This window comes from Triturus cristatus, chromosome 10, assembly GCF_964204655.1.
Source record: "Triturus cristatus chromosome 10, aTriCri1.1, whole genome shotgun sequence".
Taxonomy (NCBI): Eukaryota; Metazoa; Chordata; class Amphibia; order Caudata; family Salamandridae; genus Triturus; species Triturus cristatus.
In genome coordinates, this window is record NC_140593.1 from 1,039,936,293 (window position 1) to 1,039,957,969 (window position 21,677).

Genomic DNA, 21,677 nt, shown 5'->3' on the forward strand with positions numbered 1-21,677 from the left:
AAGGCACTACTTACAGTTACTGCCCTCAGTCTCACGTGGGTGTCACAAATCTCTTCACCTACACTGAAGAAACTGCTGCACTGCACACCTGGAGCCGACAGGGGCCCGAAGGTCTCTCATTGTTGTTATGCTCAACCACAGTGCAGTGTATTGAGATGATTCCAGTGAGGGGGTTCACCGGGGGAGCGCGACGGCCTCTTGTTGACAGACATCAAGCTGCCCTGGGAGCCTGCATGCCTCGGCCATACACCCAAAGTAACGGACATTCTTTCCCAAGTCCTTGGCATGTCATCGATGAAAATAAACTACTCAAGGGCCCTCTTAACTAATCAGCGCCACTTACTCAGCACACCTTTCAACAAATGATAGGCTTCAAAGGGCCGACTGGGGACCCCCTCCCGGCTCGTTCAGGATTGGCAAGAGAGAACCGAGGCCTACTTCATCAGAGCGCTGCAGAAAGATGGACCCCAGTGAAACCACCTCGGCCCGTGTAATGCTGTTGGAACGCACATTCGTCTTAGCAGAGGTTGTTCAAAGAAATATGTGGATACCAGAAGTCAGCTGTGCCCAATATTTAACTAAAACGGATCCAGAGGACGCATGATCAAATGAAGGGCCTGGCATCAAACCTTGGACATCCATCCTCAATTTCAATTTTTAAAAGTGCTCTGCACTAAGTGCAATAAGACTTTGTGCTATGGCGTGGTCTCGGCATTGGTAAAGTTAGAGCTATTGGCATTGCTCATGACATTATTTTTGTTTATGTTTTTGTTTTTAAAACATTTAACCCCTTCGACGCGCATGACGGAACGGTTCCGTCATGCACGTCGGTTGGGCTGTGCTTATGACGGAACCGTTCCGTCATGGCCCCGCCCGCGCACAGAACCTTCAGCGTGGCGCGGAAATCCGCGCCGCGCTGAAGGGGTTAAAGAAACGGGATTGTCATGAGCAATGCCAATAGCTCTAACTTTAACAATGCCGAGACCGTTGCATTGTAAATGCTTGTTAAAGGTTGCAATGTGTAACAAAACCTAGAGAACCCAGGGAGAAAGGAAATAGAAGAGAAGCAAGGGCTGGGCTCCTTACTCCGAGTAGGAGAAACAGATCTTTCAACCACAAAAGGAAATATTATAACCGTGTTTACAAGAACTTATTGGTAGAAATACTGTGAGGTCATAAGCATTGCACTTGGTGTGCGAGTTATGTATTGCACAGCTAACCACAACTGGCAGAAGGTGTAATGTAGTTTGATAAAAAGAGGAGACTGGATCAATTAGACAACATGACTGCACCAATCCAGCTCCCCCACAATTTTAAATATTGTAATCTCGTGCACTGGCATGGGTTAAGATGTTCTTACTTATCTGGCGATAAACCTCACATGCATGCTTGGAATATCATTATTGTATCAAGTGTAATTGCACTATGCCATGTTAGAATATCCATTTTGTGACATTTGAGGAAACCAAGATAATATGAAGTCTAATACTGAGCACACCAATACTCAATCTTTTCTAAACTTAGATTAGATCCCCTTAATCTAAAACCCTTTACTACACTCAGCCCGTACCAGATCTCAAGTGTAACTCATAAGGTGGGCATCAAGGGCTTTTAATGTTTGGACCTCCATTACCCCGATGTCCTGGCGTTTTGTTCACTTAAGATCTGCAGTGACAAACCTTTACAACCTGTATCTATTCCTCATAACTGTGCCATACAGTGCAAGTAAAGTATTGACAGAGTCAACTCAAGCCAAAGATTCTATAGTTTTTTTGCACCTCAGCATTTGTTATCCATTCTCAGGGTGGAGGTGCATTATATCCCCAAAACACAAACACTGCACTTTAAAAATGTTCTGTATGTTCTCATCATTTGGTCAGATTTCGTACAATCGGGTCCTGAGAGCTTTCCTCTGAACTCAGTGTCCACCCTAAGGGAAAGGTATGTAGGTCCATTGATCACACTGCGTTCCTCAACGCTCACTTGTAAAAGTGGAATAGGATCTCCTTAACACGCAATGCTCATGCCAGGTTGGGAATCAGGCCTGGGCTCTCTTATCCCTCAATAATAATATTCACCATCTTTTTAAGTTCTGGATCAGCTCCATTAACATCAGACTATGCCCTCCATTCCACACAATCAAGACAATCACCCACGGTCATCATCCTTGAACCCTCCAACCAGGGAACAATTGTGCATTCTAATGGTTGGGAAGTTGATAAGCCGAGTCCCAAGTTCTCTTCTCCGCCGCCGAAAAGCTGCTGGTTGTTCGTTGCTTGAGCATAAACAGGTTACACAGCATCAATCTTGACAACTAATTCAGGACACGTAGTACTGCAATCCCGGTACCTAAGAAATAAAGAAGCTCTATGCTCGGGTCATGAAATGTCAGCAAAGATCGGAGCCATGCACACATTTCAGAACATTCACATAAGAATAATATAAATGTTAGCTGCTTACATAGACAGTGCATATCCTGAAACTTTTGCATGGCACCCGCACTTACGACCCACCTCAGCTACCCCTCCTCTACGTTGTCTCCCTCCATTACCAATGCCTCCCACCACAAGCAAATCTCGGTGAACCCGACCCTTAGCAGAAAACTCTGCTGAAACTGACTGTCCCCAAAGTTTGTGGGCCCTCTCTCTTAATACAACCCCTTTGCTTGCTATAGCCATCAGAGTTGCACGCCTTCACCCTGTCCTAAATCCTCTGTACCTCTGTAGTATTAAGTGTCCTCGCAGAGTAGTATTCTACACCCTCATAGCATTGTGTGCATGAGGATGCTATGTTTGTGTTTATGATGTATTCTTTGTTTGGGAGTCGAATGGTTTCTGCGAGGTCCGTTGCTGGATGTACCTCGCTGATGCCGGATGCTCCTCGTAGTGGGCATCAACATTGGAATAAACTTCTACAAGTACTTACCTGTGTGCAGAGTCCCTCATTACAGCTTGGCGAGGAGCGGAAATTATCCATGCTACACACCCACCAACCACAATTTTCGTTTTCTCATTGCTATCTGGAAAGCTCCTGGGCTATTTGAACCCTGGCAGGTACGCAGGAGGAGGGCCGCAGTGTTGATGGATGTAATCCGGGCTGTGAGTGACTCTTAAGTGGCAAACTAATTTTTAAAGGGATTTATGAAATCGACGTAAGCCTGAGAGGCATTGCTAGGCAAGGCACAAGGCCAGGGGAGTTGCCAAGGTGCTATGTACTTTGGGGGCAGCTCTGCAACCTTCTATAGAACTCTACCGCAAGGCAAGATGTTGGTCAGCACGCAGTGCGGCATCACGCAGGTGACGCCCATCTTGGTTTGGGCACTTTCGTAGATCCATCATACCTCCTTTTTACCGCCGTCTGCTTGGGCGGATGGAAACGTCCAGATTTCTCATAACATCATCATCGCTTAGGAGGCTGTGTTGTTATATGAGAAAGCATGTCTATTTAATGTTGTTTTACTCGCCTGTACTCCCAGTAACAGGCACACCTGCCTTTCAAGAAAATTCAAGTAAGGGGTCATTATTATTGCCTGCATGTACGGAGAGAGGCACACCTGTAATGCACTGTTCATTAGTAAAAGATTGTGACAATTTAATTCCCGTTTAAAAAAACAAACCCTTGTTTGGTTGTCCATACACCTCGACAGGCGCATACCTAGCATTGCAGGTATTTTGTTCAACCTGTGATGGCCACTGCACAGCATTTTGTAGAGCCACCCCCTTTCTTCAGCAACCAGGTAAACCTAGTATCAAGTGGTGTCAGCGGTTACACAATTTTGAAAACTACCTGGTGGCCAAAGATGTGGTGAAGTACTCACTTGATCGCAAAGTGGCAATATTGTATAGTTCTTGCGGCACAGCAAGTTGAGAATCTTCTATCTATTCTGCCACAAGGCAGCTCTGGTGACAGTGAGGTATGGGACCACTACAAGGAGGCATTTGCGAGCATGAGTAAACAGTATGCATGAGTAAACAGTATGCAGAGGAGCCAAGTATTATGCTTGAAAGGCATCATTTCTTTATGAGAAGACAACAAACGGATGAGGGTGTTAAAGAGTACATTTTGGCCTTGAGGTTTTAGCAAATACTTGTCAATTTGAGGCACATACTGATATATACATTAGGGACCAATCTGTATTTGCATGCTTCTCCAAGAAAATCCAGGAATAACTACTCAGCTGCAGGGAACCCACGTAGTTCAAAACCATTGACATCTGAAAGAGCATTGAATGATTTTGAGCAAAGTAATTGATAGCGAACATACAGTGAATGCTTTAAATGTTAAGGAAGATTTGACAGATACTGTTAATGCTGTTAATGTAAACAAAGCTGGTAAACAAGCTTTTAGAAAAGGAAACTTAAGTTGTTTTAAGTGTGGTTCGAAATCTTAACTTGGCAATAATACTAAATGCCCTCCCAATGGAAGCAGACGGTCTTTATGTAAGAAGATTGGCCACTTTCAGGTAGTTTGCAAGGTCAGGCAAAGAATCCACTTGAGTCAATTGTGTGGAGGTCACCAATTCTGTGGATGTGTATATTGAGAAACTAGGTAATGTCATACTAACCATGGAGTGTAATGTCGTTTGGGATGTGAACAAAGTCAAAGGTCAGTGGGAGCACTGCAGTGATTGATGGGAGTCAAAATCCCACTTATGGCCGATTTGGGTTCACCAACCACTATTCGGTCAGAAATTATGTTCCTTGACAAGTGGGGTAACAAGACACACTCGAAAAGACAGTTGTGTACCCTAAGGTCTTTGGAGAATCAGACAGACGTGCTGAGTTATTTTATTTCCATTCCGGAATGTTTGGGTAGACGCATAGTCATGAAAATATATGTAGTTGTCATTGGGCGCAATATCAATGTTTGGCAGGATCTAGCCAAAATTGGCCTGTACCTGGTATCCGGGTTCAAGAACCATATCGCTTTAGGTGACATTCCAGCTGGCTACCGAGAGGAGGACCTCCATGTGGTATATTTGAGTGATAGTTCACGCACTTTGGAAGTTGAGAATCTTTTTAAGCAATTTCCAGAGTTGTTCTCTGACAATCTGGGGACAATCAAAGCCTTTGAACATTGGATTTGACTCAAATCCGATGCTCAACCTGTTGGTCATAAGGTACGTCCGTTTCCACTGAGTACAAGAGACTAACTCAAGTCTGTTCTTAGGAACTTATGTGCTGAAGGTGTTATAGCACCCTGTAATTCTTCAAAGTGGGTCTCCCCTATCGTGGTGGCAAGGAAAAAATCTGGAGAGGTCAGGCTTTCTGCGGATTTACGCTCCTTGAATATGAACATTTTAGTGGATTGCCACCTCCGCCCCAAAATACAAGAGCTGCTTGGCAAGCTGTGGGGAGCCCAAATGTTTCCATCATAGACTTGCATTCGGCGGATCACCAGATACCGCTCACAACAGACTTGCAAGAGCTTACCACTTCTGTCACCCCATTTGGGGTGTTCAATATCTCAAAATACCCTATGGGCTAGCTTCTGCAGCTAGCGTCTTCCAGAAGCTCATGGGCAATCTGTTGGAGGACGTCCCGGGATACAGGCCTACCAAGATGGCATTCTGGTCTTTGCAAGTGATTGGGAGGTGTACAATGTGACCCTGCACAAGATGTTGTCTGCATTAGATGAAGCAGGAATTACTATACGAAAGGACAAATGCAGCTTTGGTACACAGCAATTGGAGTATTTGGGTCACATGATCTCACTGGACGGCAGCAAACCTAAATTTTCTTTGATCAGGGCCATTCGAGAAGCAGCTCCTCTCAAAAGGCATGGATGCTCTGCGACCATTCTTGGGCCTAGCAGAGAACTATGCCCAATTTGTACATGTTTTTGCGCAAATTGTGGAGCCCTTATGTGCTCTGTTGAGAAAGGGGGCAAGCTTTGCATGGTCTCACAAGCTATCACTGACCTTCGAGAGAGTTAGGGATCTGATTGTGGGGGCCCCCTGCATCACATCCTTTTTAGGACACCTACAAGTGTTTCATTAATGTGGATACAAGTTTGACTGGATTAGGAGAGGTCCTGGGTTAATGCATGCCAATCAATCCATCACAGACTTTTAAAGAGCGACTACTCCCCAGTAAGGGTCTCTAGGCGCGGTTGGGGGGAAGGGGGCTGCAGGTCTGTCAAGGCACTGTGATTTAGCTGAAGGGCCAGGTCTTGAAGTCCTTCCTGAATTGTGGCAGTGACTGATTGCCTGAGGTTGAGAGGCAGGGTGTTCCAGGTCTTTGCTGCAAGGTAGGAGAAGGATCTTCCTCCAGCTGTGTGTCAGGTCGGGAACACACCGTGGCCTTCGCATCTAGAATGCTGAACACCACGGAAAGACACTACAGTACAATAGAATGAGAAACTCTTGCATGCGTGAGGGTCCTCAACAAATTCAGAACTTACCTGTGGGTATGAGAATTCGAGGTTTTTACTGATCACAATCCTCTCATATATATATTAACTGCCAGTGATTTGGGAAAGGTCTCAGCGAGGCTAGTATGTCTTCTGTCTAAACTGCAGGAGTATCACTTCAGCATAAAGCATTTGCCAGGGGGAAAGAACTTCAGGGCGGATTGCCTATTAAGCATGGCTATGCGTGATGAGGACTCAGATTAAATGAAAGGCTTCGAATGCGTGGTGGCAGCAGTGGATATTGTAGAGTAATGTGCTCCTGTCACTAAGCAAGCTTGGCAGGAAGCTTATGTGAAGGACTTCGTACTTAGTCAAGAAATTCATAGCAGAAGGCTGGCCTGAGGGCAGGAAATTGTAGAGTGAGTTAAAGTGTTTCTTTCAGGTGGCTAATGAGTTGTCTGTCATTAATGACATGATCATGCACCATAATTTGTTCATTCCACTAGAAAGCATAAGAAAGGACAAAGTAATGGCTGCACACCGTGGGCACTTAGGTGTCACCAACACATGTAAACTACATAAATGATGCTATCGGTGGCCTTCCTTGGAGTCACAGGTTAAGTTTTTGCTGGATGCGTGTACTAAATGCCTGGCATTTGACAAAAGATGAAAAGTAATGACAACACCCTTCCATCCTGTTCCATTTCCGGAAAGACCATGGGACAAGCTTGGGATGGATTTTTCAGGGACGTCTCAAGTTCTACCGAGTAACATCAAGTTTTTGATTTTGCTAATAAATCATTCCAAGTGGTTGAATCATATTTTGTAAAGCTACTAGTATTGGAAATGTCATTAGATTTCAAGAACAAGTGTTTGTATTTGAGGGTTCACCCAGAACAATAGTTACAGACAACGGAACACACTTCTTGTCTAACAAGATGCGCACATTTCTTGAACATAGTGATGTTCGTCATGTGAAAGTACCACTGGTATTCCTCCTTTTACTTTGTGTTTAGAGGGAGAAAGGTGCACAGGAGTTAATACCCTGAGTGGTTGCAGAGCAAAAGTATGCTGAAAGAAGGAGAACCGGTGAGTGCTTCAGTAAACGCCTCAGTGGATGCCCGAGTAATGCAGAAACAAAATGGCATGAAGGAAAGAGTGGACGCAGGTAAGAATTTTAACAACATGAATCCCCATATAGGAGAATGGGTGCGGATAAAAAACCCAAGGAGGGTAATAAAGGGTTTGTCAAGGTTTTCATCTCCTCTTCAATCCACTAGAGTGAGCAAGAGGTCAGCTCTCCTCTGTGATGAAGGGCTGTGGAACAAAGGGGGTTTGGTTCGTCTCTCTGACAGGCAGGTGACCTCCTTGAGGAAGTTATTTGAGAAAAAGTTGGACCAATGTGATTAGTCTTAGTGGTTGTTAATCCCGCGGAGGTGTCAGCACCTTCAAGTTTGTCCTCCTTGGGTTGTGATGAAACTTGTCCAGAGGAGGTTGGTGTGAGGGATGCTCGCAGCACTGCGGTCCTGAGTGTCTCAAAAGAAAGACACCTTGCAGGTTCAATGACTATGAGTTGTTCTAAATTGCTGGGAGAGAAATTGTGTTTTTAAACATCTGCGGAAGGACACTGTGTAGGTGGGGTATCCATGTTTACTAAATCACCGTGTTGTGAAATCGCCTGAATATTTCTCGCTTATTGTACTCCGCCTTTAAGATACAACGTAGGTTTTAAGTCTAAGCATAGTTTTAAGTTTTACTTTAATTTTAGGTTTCGCTACTAGTGTCTTTCCTGAAGAAGAAAAACACACACAAGGGAAATGGCATTGAGCGTCCTAGCGGCGTAGTATCCTCCGTCCTCGTAGCATCTCTGTGCACGAGGATGTTATGATTGTGTTTAAGAAGCATTCTGTGTTTGGGAGTCGAATGGTATCTGCGAGGTCCACTTGATGACTGCACCTCGCACATGTCGGACGCTCCTGGTTGGGGGTGTCAACATTGGAATAAACGTATACAAGTAGTTACCTGTATCCCGAGTCCCTCGTTACACCTTCACATTCTTTCACACTTGAGTGCTCCTAAAACTACAAGCCCCCTAACACCTACCCGCAAAGTCAACTATATCTTTCCACCCCACTAGTTTGTGCCCGTCGTAATATACATACATACATACATACAGAGCACCACACAGACAATGTGCTCTTCTCCCTTTCGCAATATCCCACCCGCAGTCCACTACACTCAAATAACCCTAGATCTCCACTGCATTCCCACAGTGACTGGAGTTTAGCCGCCCTGCAAACCTCCACGCACATCAAAAACTTCACCTCCACTAAATTCAATGGGGTAGTACGGCATATTAACCAAACTTCAACCACCTTGGAGATTCGATTGTTTGAAAGGTGTGCCCTCCCCTTATGATGCGAAACATCCCATGCCCATCAACTCACTGTCCATTCCAGGGAAGGGTAATGGCTGGGCTCCCAACTGCTGCTCCACCGCTATCTCCAGGTCAAAGCGGATATGATCCACGCACGCGATAATGTCCTGCATCTTGCCGGGTAGACGGTGCACAGTACGGTCCAAAGCCAAATGCGCTCACCCACAGGACCAACGGTAGCCACTGGTGCCCAAGCCTGGCAAAGGCACAGCCGGAAGGACAGGCAGAAACGCACAGGCTGCTGGGAAAACCTAACACTGAACTCCGACCTCAGAATCGCGCAGACAGAGAATAGTGGAATAGGTACTGCAATAGAAGACGGACAAGCACTAGCTGACACAGAAAAGGTACTTCAGCGACTACAGAGCCTGCGGCCAGTAGAGTGGTCCTTCTTCTATGTTTGCTCATCAGGTCATGCTTTCTGTACAGGAAGAGATGCCAAGTTCGATTTCTGAAGCTGTAGCAAGAGCAAGCTGCTGGACGGAAGCGTGCACACCTTGGATTTAGTAGCTTGAGACAGCGCATGATACTGGAAGAGTATTTGCCGGTGTAATGTGCCTGCCATGCTTAAACCTGGGTCTATGTTGCTGAAGGTAAAAACGCATTTAGTGTTCTTTTTTTATGCGTATGTATACCTACCTGCGAGAAGATATGATTCCATGGTTTTGGAGTGTAAGCCCATTTAAAAATCATGGAGATTTACTGTTTTTGTAGGGCGAAGATGAGTTGAAGGAGGTTAACACCCTCCAAACGAAGGTTTGCATGAAGGAAGGCAAATGCATGTTGGGGAAATGTCCTTGCACATTTGCCTTCTGAGGATAATCTCACACAGTTTTGCAGTTGAGTGAGGGCAGTGTCTCACTGTTTCAGCCACATGCAAACTTTCAAAAGTATTAAACAATATTTAAGATTAGTATTTGTACTGAAAACATTGTATACCTTATAAAAATGTATTCTTGATCTCACACTGACTAGCATGCACTATGCAGCCGAAAGTGTGTCAGCTCAGTGGGAGAGAGAAACAGCATTGTAGTCTTGGCGCTGTTCTGCTCTTTCCCGGTGATGCAATGTAGCGCAGTAACTTTGGTTGCTGTGCTCCATTGTGTCACTTTTCTGGAAGTTTGCCTATAAGAATTAGGGGCATATTTACTCGGACGACGATAAATAAACGCAAAGCGCGCTTAGCGCTTGTTTATCGCAGGAATTTATCGCCCTGGTAACGCTTTATTAACAATGCATTACTCCAGGGCGATAATATTCCAGGGAAATGGGCCAACATCGCTGGAAAACCAGCGATGTTGCACCCAAAACGGAGATAGCCTGTATCACCATAATCCACCTCCCATGTTAGCTATGCCTTAGTCAGGAATTTAACAGACGTTAAATTCCTGCGTTAAGGCATAGTTAACCGGATTTAAAATGTCGCTATCCCTTGATGATATCACGAAGCTGGGGTAGCGATATTTTCCCATGGTGTTTTGTCAGGCACGCCTCTTTTGCATCTCATTAGAGATGCAAAGCGAGGCGTGAACAAAATGGGAACTGAAACAAGGAAATACACGCTAGCGTGTCCTTGCAAATAATGCAATATAATTATCGCCGCTTTCCGGCCAAAAACAGCCGCAAAAGCGGCGATAATATGCCCCTTAGTTTGTTATGTACTCGGAGCAAGATTAAAGCCAATTAAATCAAACACGAGAAATATTAACCTGGGTTCACTCAGTTTGATCGTGCGGGGAAGCAGGAATTGATCCCACATTTTAAGGTTTCACTTTGTGCCATCAAGACACTTGGACAAGTATCTCTTCCTCTCAGTTTTACATAAAAGATTAATGCTTGTTCTTAAAATCTTGGCATATGAATTTAGAGTGTGGATGGCTGGCAGAACCCACATGAAAACTCAACTCATTTTGGGCTTGAGGTGAACCAGAACCAAGTATCTGGCTCGAACCTTTAGTGGCTTGCCAACCTCTAGTAAAGGTGACTGCCAGCTTTTTATGAGCAGGGGACGCTCTAAGGATGTATACTCGTGGACCGTACAAACGTAAATAGTCCAACAGGGAAAGAAAAGAAACGTGCAAAATGTATAATGTGTGACAAGTGTATTTATGTGAAGTATGAATATATGCAATAAGGCAATCATTGTAAGTCTATCGAAGTTGTAGATTCAATCCGCAGAGCATAGGTGGTTGCTGGATGTATACTGCTGGCTGTAGTAGGACACCACCAGTAGAGTCCACTCGCTGACACCTGTGAAAATGTATTGTCAATGTCCAACTATTCTCAACGGTGCACCAGAAAAGTTGCTATGCTATAGCCATTTGGCATTCATTGTGTTGCTTGACTTCTGACCCCTGCCTTTGAGAGAACTGTAGACTTATTGACATTGTTTCTTAAATCTCCCTCACGGCCACTCCCAAATCTATTATCTTTTATTAGAGCAACACAAGGCCTTCTGTTAAATGAAGAGGTGCTATTAATTTGTTGCTGCAAGATTGTCTATGGGCTGTGTACGGATGTGTGGGCCCTTGCTGGACTGTTTCTACACTTCCATGAGCCACAGCCAAGTCGCTCATTAAACACTTTAGCTCAGTAAGATTCAGATGTTGTCGAGCTACAGACTGAATCAGGATGTCAGTGGGTTGAGAGGGTTGATGCTGAATGGTTGGGCTGTTGCTCCTGAGTGCCAAGGCTGTTTCCGAAACTTACCGACTTGTTACTGCTGGCCTGTCTAACTTTAGTCAGCCTGTGAGTCGCTCAACACAGATTATTGGCAGGCCACTTCTAAGCTTGCGTTGTAATCAGTTTGGTCCCCCTTACAATGGATATCTGGATGCATTCCTAGTTGGGTTCAGTAAAACAGTTCGTAGAGGGTTTTGAAGTCATAGGTGAGGTATAGCTACAACTGTGATAGCACTAACATTTTTATACCTTCTGCAAATACGATTTCTTAATTTCCTTAGGTGTCAATGGCTTGTTGACAAGGCGAGGGTCGTTCTTGTATGGGATGCTGGGTTTTTATCATGTCTGAAGACTACACTGCTACCTATGGATGGCTGTTGGCAACCTGGTGTTTACTAGTAAGACAGACTCTCTCCTAATTAGAGTAGTAGAGTTACTAGAGTGACAATGATGATTGATGTTTTAATAGATATATTTCCAACAACAATGCTCCAATAGGAACATTCAGGATTCCACAGCCCTTTTATGGTGCCAAGCAGACGCATTTCAGCGAGAATTCACTTTTCTCAATGCTTGTCTCCCCCGGGAGGCCTGATGTTCTCAGTTCTTTCATTTATTTATTTAACAAAATACACTCCCATTGGTTGCCATATCTTTTAACCATCCAATTACAGGGCCTGTGGATTGAAAAAAAATCACCTTCAGTAGGTAATGTCTCTCACAATGACTGCAAGTTCCATGCTGCATCTCGAGTTCTTACTATTATTATTTCAGGAGCGGTTTTGCTTAAATTAATATGATACTCTCTGACCCCCTTGATCGGCCACAACTATCACATCCAGAGTATCTCACCCTTAAAGGCTCATTTTGTAACTCACACTTATCATTTAGTAATGGGGACTCAGTGTCCATGAGTATGATTGTCCTTTCAGTGAAGCGACGGTTCTGGCAGTCTCCATTTCAACATTTCACCAAATGGCAAAGATAGACAAGAAAGAACTTAGGACATTGGGAATAGAAGCGTCCCGAAGCCATGATCAAGAATACCTCTTACGGAAAAGTTCAGTTGCTTTTATGGCCTCAGCATGGAAAAATGATTTACATTACCCCTATATCGACACGTTACCTAGCTGCCTGTTAAGGCGCGAAGTGTTAAGATTGAGAATTGGGCTAAATCCCTGTTATGCGAACAATGGGGTAAAAATCTTAATGATAAATAGCAATGGAAAATGCACCTGCACCTTAGGCACTACCTGTGATATTTTACATATATTATTAGACTGTTTTAAGATTTTAGATATACGAAGAGAGATTTTAGGCCCGATTTAAAAAAAATATGAAATTAAAAATAGGTTGCAAGCTGTAAACCTTTTAGTGGAAATGAAGAACCTAGATATAGCCTGTGCTATTGGGAAATATATAAACAAAGTGAAAGAGTTTTTTAAATGTAAAGAGCACTGGTGAAATTTAGATCTTTTTAGTTTCAGGGAGAATGGGTTATTAATGGATAGAAGTAATTTGTGAGACCTACTAGAAGGTCAGTGTGACCCAATAATGAAATAGTTGATTTTTTAAATTTTAAGATGATTTTTTTTCTTGCATTTTTATGGCTGTGAATTATAGGTTTAAGAAATGTATTGTATATTGTATGATTCTGACTTGCTTATCTATGGAATGTTATGCTGCTAAGTGTATACTTTTATGGTTGTAAATAACCGAATAAAGTTTCATTTCATCATCATCAAATGGCACTCTTGTGACCGCTGAGCACTTTTCAGATCAGGTGACTCCTTTAGCGTGCCAGTGGCTGCACGCATTTAACATTTCCAACAACAATGCTCCAATAAGAACATTCAGGAGCACACAGCCCTTTTATTGTGCCAAGCAGACACGTTTCAGCGAGAATTCGCCTTTCTCAATGCTTGTCTCCACCGGGGGTCTGATGTTATCCGTTCTTTTATTTATTTAACAAAACGTACTCCCATTGGTTGCCAGATATTTTAACCATCCGATTACAGTGCCTGTGGAAATGTTAAATGCGATAATAGGATATCTCCTATGCAGGGTGACAATGTCTCTTCTTGGTGTTCATTGCTATAGCTTCTAAGCCTGCAAAGGTTTTTGGAAAGTTGCTATAAGAAGGCTGGAGTAGAGAAGCAGGTCTTCATGCAGGTAGTTACTCTTTGTGTTCCAAGTAGAATTTGCCAAGTCATACTCACAGCCAGCAGTAAAAGTCATTTATGATGTCGAGATCCTCGGGTATGAACACACCTGACCACGGTGTTCTTCTTTCCTTCCTTTAGAGAGTTTTTTAGGTTCACCAGTATAAACTGGCAGATTTCTCCGATGTCTGTTCTTAAGTAGGTAGGTACCATCGAAATGGGCCAACTGGGTCTCTGTGAGATATTTCTTGTTGATTGGGAGGCCAGGCGCCATATTTCGACAAGGCATTGCCCTCCTTTCCGCTTCAGCAGTGCGTCAGACAGTCCAGTATGCCGTTTTGCCACATGCTGACTCTCATAGAGACTTTTAGGTCCACAAAGTGTTTGAGTGAAGGTTGCTGCAGCATGAGGTACATTCTGGAGTGGGAGATGAGTTGCAGCAACAGTGAAGCCTGCAGGGACATGTTCTGTTTGGCTTACAGTTACCAAGCGTGTTTCAGGTGGGAGCTCTTCTTTATTACTGCTGCATTATATGTCAGGGCTTTATGCTCGAGTGAGCCTTATTCCTCTAGTAGAAAAATTAAGTCATGGTGTGCTTGGGTGGTGGGGTTAAGGTCAGGCATGGGGGCTTCCTCTCCTCAGCCCCTTCCTTCTTAGCCTATCTGGACTGTCAATAAGCTTGCAATGCTTAGCCAAAGAGGGTTTGGGCAAATACTAGGCTTCTTGTATCAGTCTCTCCTTGTAATCTTACCTTGATTTAATTCAGTCTTTGTCATTTGACACTTAGGCCCAGGAGGATGACAGGCAACGTAGTGTGGGCATTTCCGGTATGTTTGGAGGCTGGGAAGTAAGTGGGTCTGTTGGGTTGAGGTTGGTGCTTGGACACCAGTATGTCTCAACCACAGCTTTCACTCCTTACTCTTGTTGCAGCAGAAACATTTTTTCAACTACGTAAGCAACCACACTGGGCCCATAACATTCTGTCCTTTTGGGTATTTTTTCTGAACACAGATTTTACCCTATAACCTCTTTGGCATTGGTACTCTGATTATTCTTATTAGGTCGTAGTGAAAAGTAAGACTTCATGATATCCAAAACACAGTTAGCCACCCTATGAGGACCATTAATTAGTGGTCAACTCACAATTTCGAAATGAGGTTCAAACAAACTACTCTCAGACCATACTGTAAAAATAAAGTATTTCAATTGGAAGACCCAACTTTCTGAAAGTTTAGTCTGACCGAAAATGCAAAATAAAAGCAACAGGGCTTGATGTTCTGGAATTAATCTATTACTATCTATACTAACTAATAGCACAGTTCAAAGAAAGAACATCCCGACGCAATAACAGACTCGGGCAATTTAGAAAATTTAATTATTGTAGTAATGATCCAAAATCAGTGTTCACAAGCAACATTTTAAGTAGCTCAGTTAGAATGCCAATAGCGTGTAGTATTAAACTGCACATTAATCAAAGGTTTTCAAAGAAGATAGTTTGAGCATTTCAGATTCCCACTAACAATGAAGGCAGGAGGATGTTTTAAAAGTAGGAAAAACCTCATTCAGGAAAGGGACAAAGGGTCAAGTTAAAGTCCTCTAGGGAAATGTCTGTGAACATGGGGAAAGAACAAAATCGGGAAAGATCAGATCTGATATCTCACAAAATCAATCCCAAAAAGTTCAGTAAGCAACTACGTTGGAAGGAAAAATCAAAGGATTGAGTTCTGGTTTTCATCCTAAGTCGTTGAACAAAAAGCGTCAAAAGTAAGGATCTCTTTGATCTGTGTCTCTGCCCCTCCTTTGGGGAGTTCGTATTTATAGTATAGATGATGCAGTTGTGACATCAGAGATTAAACCATAGTGGTCTGTCCATTGTGTGGTCATCTTCCATTTATCAGGCATCATTTGCTACTCAAGGTTTTTTTCCCTAGCTATACACACACCACAAAAAGAGAGGGTTGCTTACTCAATGCAGCGAGTGGATGCCACAAAAGATTGGATTCGGAGACTATCTACTGCAGTTCACCCAGGTCCAATGGGAATAGGAAGGCCATCCTTAATGGAAGAAGATGCCTCACACATAATATTGTGTCATGCTTCATCACAGGCATCCTCTCCCCACCTTAGTAAGTTGGTACTACCAGGGCGAACTCAACCTCTGCCGAAGACTTGGCAGTAAGAGGGAGTTCTTACATAAACCTTACAGGATATGATCGGGATCCAGTTGAATTAAAAATACCTCCAGGTTCCTTGGTTATCACCTTTTATTAGTAAGGACCTGGGGTACACTAAAAACAGTGCAGATTTACCAAGCGGCAGGGAGCGGAGCACTCTAGGTTATTCGAGTGGTGCACCATCTGATGAATGTCTGACTACGAAGGACATCACCCCTCCCCTGACTGAGGTCCTGGTATCCCCTAAAGCTTAGGATGGATAACGCCATGTGTTTTTCCATTTCCCAGGTAGGACACACTTGGGGTGTGTTGTAGGTGTACTCCTTCACATTAGCATGTAACCTAGTAGGGGACACCCTCTTTACACTGATAGGGATGCGACAGCCCTGACGAATGCCCCAGACCGTTTAGGCTCACTGTGAGGGCAGAAACATTTGGCTAGTTTTAGGATGGACTAGAGACATTATTCTCTTCGGTCTCCATCATCTGCCCTGTTTTTAGCCGCCCTGGTAGTACCAACTTACAAGGGTGGGGAGAGGATGCCTATGATGAAGCATGACAGAATATTCTGTGTGAGGCATGTTCTTCCATTAAAGATGACCTTCCTATTCTGATTGGCCCTATGTGAACTGCAGTAGCTAGTCTCTGAATCCAATCTTTTGGGGCATCCACTTGCTGAGTTGAGTAAGCAACCCTCTCTTTTTGTGGTGTGTTCATGTTGGTGGGGGGCAGTAGGGTTGCTTTATCTCCCCCTTACTCTCTTCATTGTGGTTATTTGTTTCTCATGCTAGTCATGAGAATCCACAGTCTTTGCTATCCTCACAGGGTAGTTCAAAAAGAAAAATTTATCTGGAGCTCCTTCGTGGAAACAGTCCAAGGATCGGTTCCCACCAATTCACAGATACAAGGAATAAGGCTACATTCATAGTTAAATCATTACATTAGGCAGGAACAGTAGAAGCAGCATTTGAAAGAGACATGCAAAGTTATTTCACTAGGCCATGAAATAAACAATTTGTACACAAGGGTAGTAATGTTCCCTAACGGGAAAAACCTGCACATCAATACACAATATAAATATAGCAAAAAGTCAATAGCGTGAAACAATAAAGTGAAATATTGCTATGAACGCAGCGGGGTGCTTGGCTAGCTAGAAGCACCCACCACCCAAGAGTGCTTATTAGGCAGATGGAGAAAACAATCTGCCCTTTTAGGAAATTTAGAAACAAAAGCTAATACAGCACACCCATAGTATATGTACAGAGGTCCTACTTAATAACCAATAATATGGACCATTAGTCATTTAAAGTCAAAGAAGTAATTTCACAGCTTATGAAGTCATGTATGGCAATCCAAAGTCAAACAAGGTATGATGAAGGGTCCACGAGATGTCGGTAGAACACGTTCTTTTTATTTCCTTAAGAAATCAATATTGCAGATAGAACACAGCCAACACGTGTTTCGTCAGTACTGGTCAGTACTAAAGACTTTCTCAAGGCTAACAATCAAGAGTATACTAATTATATAGTTCTTGTAAACTGGTGAAAAAGGTCCAGAACAATCAATACATATATCATGTAAGGTCCACACCATGTAAGAGACTAAGGTCAGGGCGATCTTACATATCGAACAAGTTAAATGACCAAAAGTAAGGTCAGGGAATACGCATCCCGGTCATAGTGCGTCAATAACTGCAAATCTTTAAGGTTGCAAGGAGTAGTATAACTGGCCGCGCATGCTAACGCTCGTAAATAGTGAGTCGCTGGCAAATAGTTAGCCGCTGCCAAATAGTCAGCGCCTACCAAATAGTGAGCTACTGACAAAATGAGAGCCGCTGCCAAATTTTGAGCCGCTGCCAAATTGTGAGCCGTTGCCAAATTGTGAACCGCTGCCAAATTGTGAATCGCTGCCAAATTGTGAACCGCTGCCAAATTTTGAGCCGTTGCCAAATTGTGAGTCGCTGATAAATAGTTTGCTGCCACCAAAAAGTGTGCCGCTGCCAAAAACTGTGCCGCTGCCACATTGTTAGCTCCTGCCAAATAGTGAGCTCCTGCCAAATAGTGAGCTCCTGTCAAATAGTGAGCTCCTGCCAAATATTGGAGGGTGTGGCTCACTGGTTAGAGGCAGCAGACCCGGAAGCAGAGGACGGCCCAGGACCAGGGTTCAATTCCCGACGCGGCAGGGTCGTGGACCAGGGCCAGCGGACTCGATAATTCTCGCCTCGGTGCCTACTCTAACCAGGGATCACACTCGGCAACTCTGGGCATTAGCTTCCCTCATCTCCACAACGGCCCCCCACATTCGCCGGGGATGCCTGGTTTCACCTTGGAGATACCCAGGAGGGACCATCTCACAGGGATAGCCGGGACTTGTTCCCCAGCGGTCTACAGCGCCAGGACGCCTCAGGGTAGCAGTGCGCTTTACAAGACACATACATTTACATATTGAGCTGATGCCAAATATTGAGCCGATGCCAAATAGTGGGCCACCTCCAAATAGTCAGCCACCGCCAAATAGTCAGCCAATGCGAAATAGTCAGCCAATGCCAAATTGTGAGCTCCTGCCAAATTGTTAGCTCCTGCCAAATTGTTAGCTCCTGCCAAATTGTTAGCTCCTGCCAAATTGTTAGCTCCTGCCAAATTGTTAGCTCCTGCCAAATTGTTAGCTCCTGCCAAATTGTTAGCTCCTGCCAAATTGTTCTCCTGCCAAATTGTTAGCTCCTGCCAAATTGTTAGCTCCTGCCAAATTGTTAGCTCCTGCCAAATAGTGAGCTAATTCCAAATAGTGAGCTGATTCCAAATAGTGAGCTGATTCCAAATAGTGAGCTGATTCCAAATAGTGAGCGGATTCCAAATAGTGAGCTGATTCCAAATACTGAGCTGATGCCAAATAGTTAGCCGATGCCAAATAGTGAGCCCATGCCAAATAGTTAACGCCTGCCAAATAGTTAACGCCTGCCAAATAGTTAGCCCCCCCTGCCAAATAGTTAGCACCTGTCAAATAGTTAGCGCCTGCCAAATTGTGAACCGCTGCCAAATTGTGAACTGCTGCCAAATTGTGAACTGCTGCCAAATTGTGAGCTGCTGCCATATAGTGAGCTGCTGCCATATAGTGAGCCGCAGCCAAATAGTGAGCCGCAGCCAAATAGTGAGCCGCAGCCAAATAGTGAGCCGCAGCCAAATAGTGAGCCGCAGCCAAATAGTGAGCCGCAGCCAAACTGTGAACCCCTGCCAAATAGTTAGCCAATGCCAAATAGTGATCCGATGCCAAATTGTGAGCTCCTGCCAAATTGTTAGCTCTGTCAAATAGAGAGCTGCTGCCATATAGTGAGCCGATGCCAAATAGTGAGCTCCTGCTAAATTGAGAGCTCCTGCTAAATAGTGAGCCGCTGCCAAATAGTGAGCCACTGCCCAATAGTGAGCTGCTGCCAAATAGTGAGCCGCTGCCAAATAGTGAGCCGCTGCCAAATAGTGAGCCGCTGCCAAATAGTGAGCCGCTGCCAAATAGTGAGCCGCTGCCAAATAGTGAGCCACTGCCCAATAGTGAGCGCCTACCAAATAGTGAGCCGCTGCCAAATTGTGAGCGCCTGTCAAATAGTGAGTCGATGCCAAACTCAATAGTGGGCAGCTGCCAAATAGTGAGCCGCAGCCAAAATGTGAACCGCTGCCAAATTGTGAATCGCTGCCAAATTGTGAACCGCTGCCAAGTTGTGAGCTCCTGGAAAGTTGTGAACTGCTGCCAAATAGTGACTTCCTACCAAATAGTGACCTCCTACCAAATCGTGACCCGCTTCCAAATAGTGAGTTCCTGCCAAATAGTGAGCTCTACCAAATAGTGAGCTCCTGCCAAATAGTTTGCTGCCACCAAAAAGTGTGCCGCAGCCAAAAAGTGTGCCGCTGACACATTGTTAGCTCCTGCCAAATAGTGAGCTCCTGCCAAATAGTGAGCCCATGCCAAATAGTGTGCCACCTCCAAATAGTGCGCTCATGCCAAATAGTGAGCTCCGGCCAAATAGTGAGCCCATGCCAAATAGTGAGCCACCTCCAAATAGTCAGCCAGTGCCAAATAGTCAGCCAATGCAAAATAATAGTCAGCCAATGCCAAATTGTGAGCTCCTGCCAAATTGTTAGCTCCTGTCAAATAGTGAGCCGATGCCAAATAGAGAGCTCCTGCCAAATAGAGAGCTCCTGCCAAATAGAGAGCTCCTGCCAAATAGTGAGCCGCTGCCAAATAGTGAGCCACTGCCAAATAGTGAGCCGCTGCCAAATAGTGAGCTGCTGCCAAATAGTGAGCTGCTGCCAAATAGTGAGCTGCTGCCAAATAGTGAGCCGCTACCAAATAGTGAGCTGCTGCCAAATAGTTAGCTGCTGCCAAATAATGTGCTGCTGCCAAATAGCGAGCCGCTGCCAAATAGTGAGCTCCTGCCAAATTGTGAATCGCTGCCAAATTGTGAACCGCTGCCAAGTTGATTGATTGATTGATGTGGAACTTATATAGCGCAACTATCGCCCTACGGGCATCCTGGCGCTTTTGACTGAGGGACAGCATCAGAAGGTGACAGAGGGAGGGTCAGGGAAAACCTGCCTAGATTAAGCTTTAGGATATAACTAGGTCTTAAGTCCCTTGCGAAATTCAAGTAAGGAATTGCACTGTCGCAGGTTCGCATGGTGCTTGTTCCACATGCCGGAGGATACTGTGCTGAAGGCTCTTCCGCCTACCCTAGTGCGCTTAAATCTCGGAATCACCAGAAGACCAGCTGTAGAAGAGCGAAGTTGCCTACTTGGTAGGTAGCGAGCGAACTTATCCTGTAGAGGGGCTGGGCCCAGTCCATGTACTGCTCTAAAAGTTAGGCACAAGGACTTAAAAACAACCCTTTCCCTCACAGGGAGCCAGTGTAAGTCCCTTAGTGCTCTGGCAGACGAGGAGCAGCGTCGCCTATCAAGCACTAGTTTGGCTGCGGCTGACTGAATCCTCAGCAATCCTTGGAGGATACTGCGGAGCCCCCAGATAAAGGGAGTTGCAGTAGTCAAGTCTGCTTAATACCGTGCTGCGTACCACTGTAACTCGCGACTCCCTAGGGAGCAGAGGTAGAATACTCCGAAGTAGCCGCAGCAGGGCAAAGCAGACATTGGCAGTCTTGCTTGCCTGGGATACCATCTGGAGGTCGTCATCGATGATCACCCCGAGATTACGAACCTTCCTGACTGGTATGAGGGGTCCTTCCTCCTGTGTGAGACGGAAATCAGGAGGGAGGTGTTTGGGGATCCTAAATGGCGAACAGAAGACCACCTCAGTTTTACCGCTATTAAACTGAAGAAAGTTCCTTCTGAGCCAATTCGTAGTCTGGTTCATGCACTGATGGAAGCGGTCCATGGATAGTGCATCATCCCCTTCTAAAGAGAAGGCCAACTGCGTGTCGTCAGCGTAGTTCACCAAGCTGACTCCAAAAGATTTTATTAACGGGAACAGCGGCCGCAGGTAGATGTTAAAAAGGATGGGACTAATTGCGGACCCCTGCGGCACCCCGTGCACAACTGGAGACCTGCTAGAGGAGAACGGTGCCAAGGTAACAACCTGCTGTCTGTCTTCTAGGTAGGATTGAAACCATTGCAGCGCTCTACCCTTTACACCTATCTGCCTCAGCCTCTCTAACAGGACTGGGTGGCTCACCGTATCAAATGCTGCCGACATATCGAGAAGCACCAGGATCATAGCATTCCCGTTGTCGGCACGCATTCGAAGGTGGTCCAGCATGGTGGTTAACGCTGTTTCGGTTCCGTGGCCAGGACGGAAACCGAACTGATCCCTATATAGCAGAAAGTTCTCCTCCAGAAACTGAGACAGAGTCTTACTTACAGACTTTTCCAGTAT

General features: G+C 44.8%; 2 protein-coding genes across 3 annotated transcripts in view; one reads left to right on the forward strand and one right to left on the reverse strand.

Moving 5' to 3' along the window:
• The window catches only part of CPSF4 (cleavage and polyadenylation specific factor 4), a 109,831-nt gene extending 100,771 nt beyond the window's left edge, over positions 1-9,060 (reverse strand). For both annotated transcript variants that reach the window (XM_085629123.1, XM_085629121.1), the window contains exon 1: positions 8,799-9,060. In XM_085629123.1, coding sequence (XP_085485249.1) covers positions 8,799-8,901 — 103 coding nt within the window. In that variant the 5' untranslated portion in view covers positions 8,902-9,060. The remainder of the gene's footprint in view (positions 1-8,798) is intronic.
• A 134-nt stretch (positions 9,061-9,194) lies between these two features.
• The window catches only part of PTCD1 (pentatricopeptide repeat domain 1), a 69,949-nt gene continuing 57,466 nt past the window's right edge, over positions 9,195-21,677 (forward strand). Inside the window, exon 1 of the mRNA XM_085629124.1 lies at positions 9,195-9,381. The gene's annotated coding sequence lies outside the window, so the exon portion shown is untranslated. The remainder of the gene's footprint in view (positions 9,382-21,677) is intronic.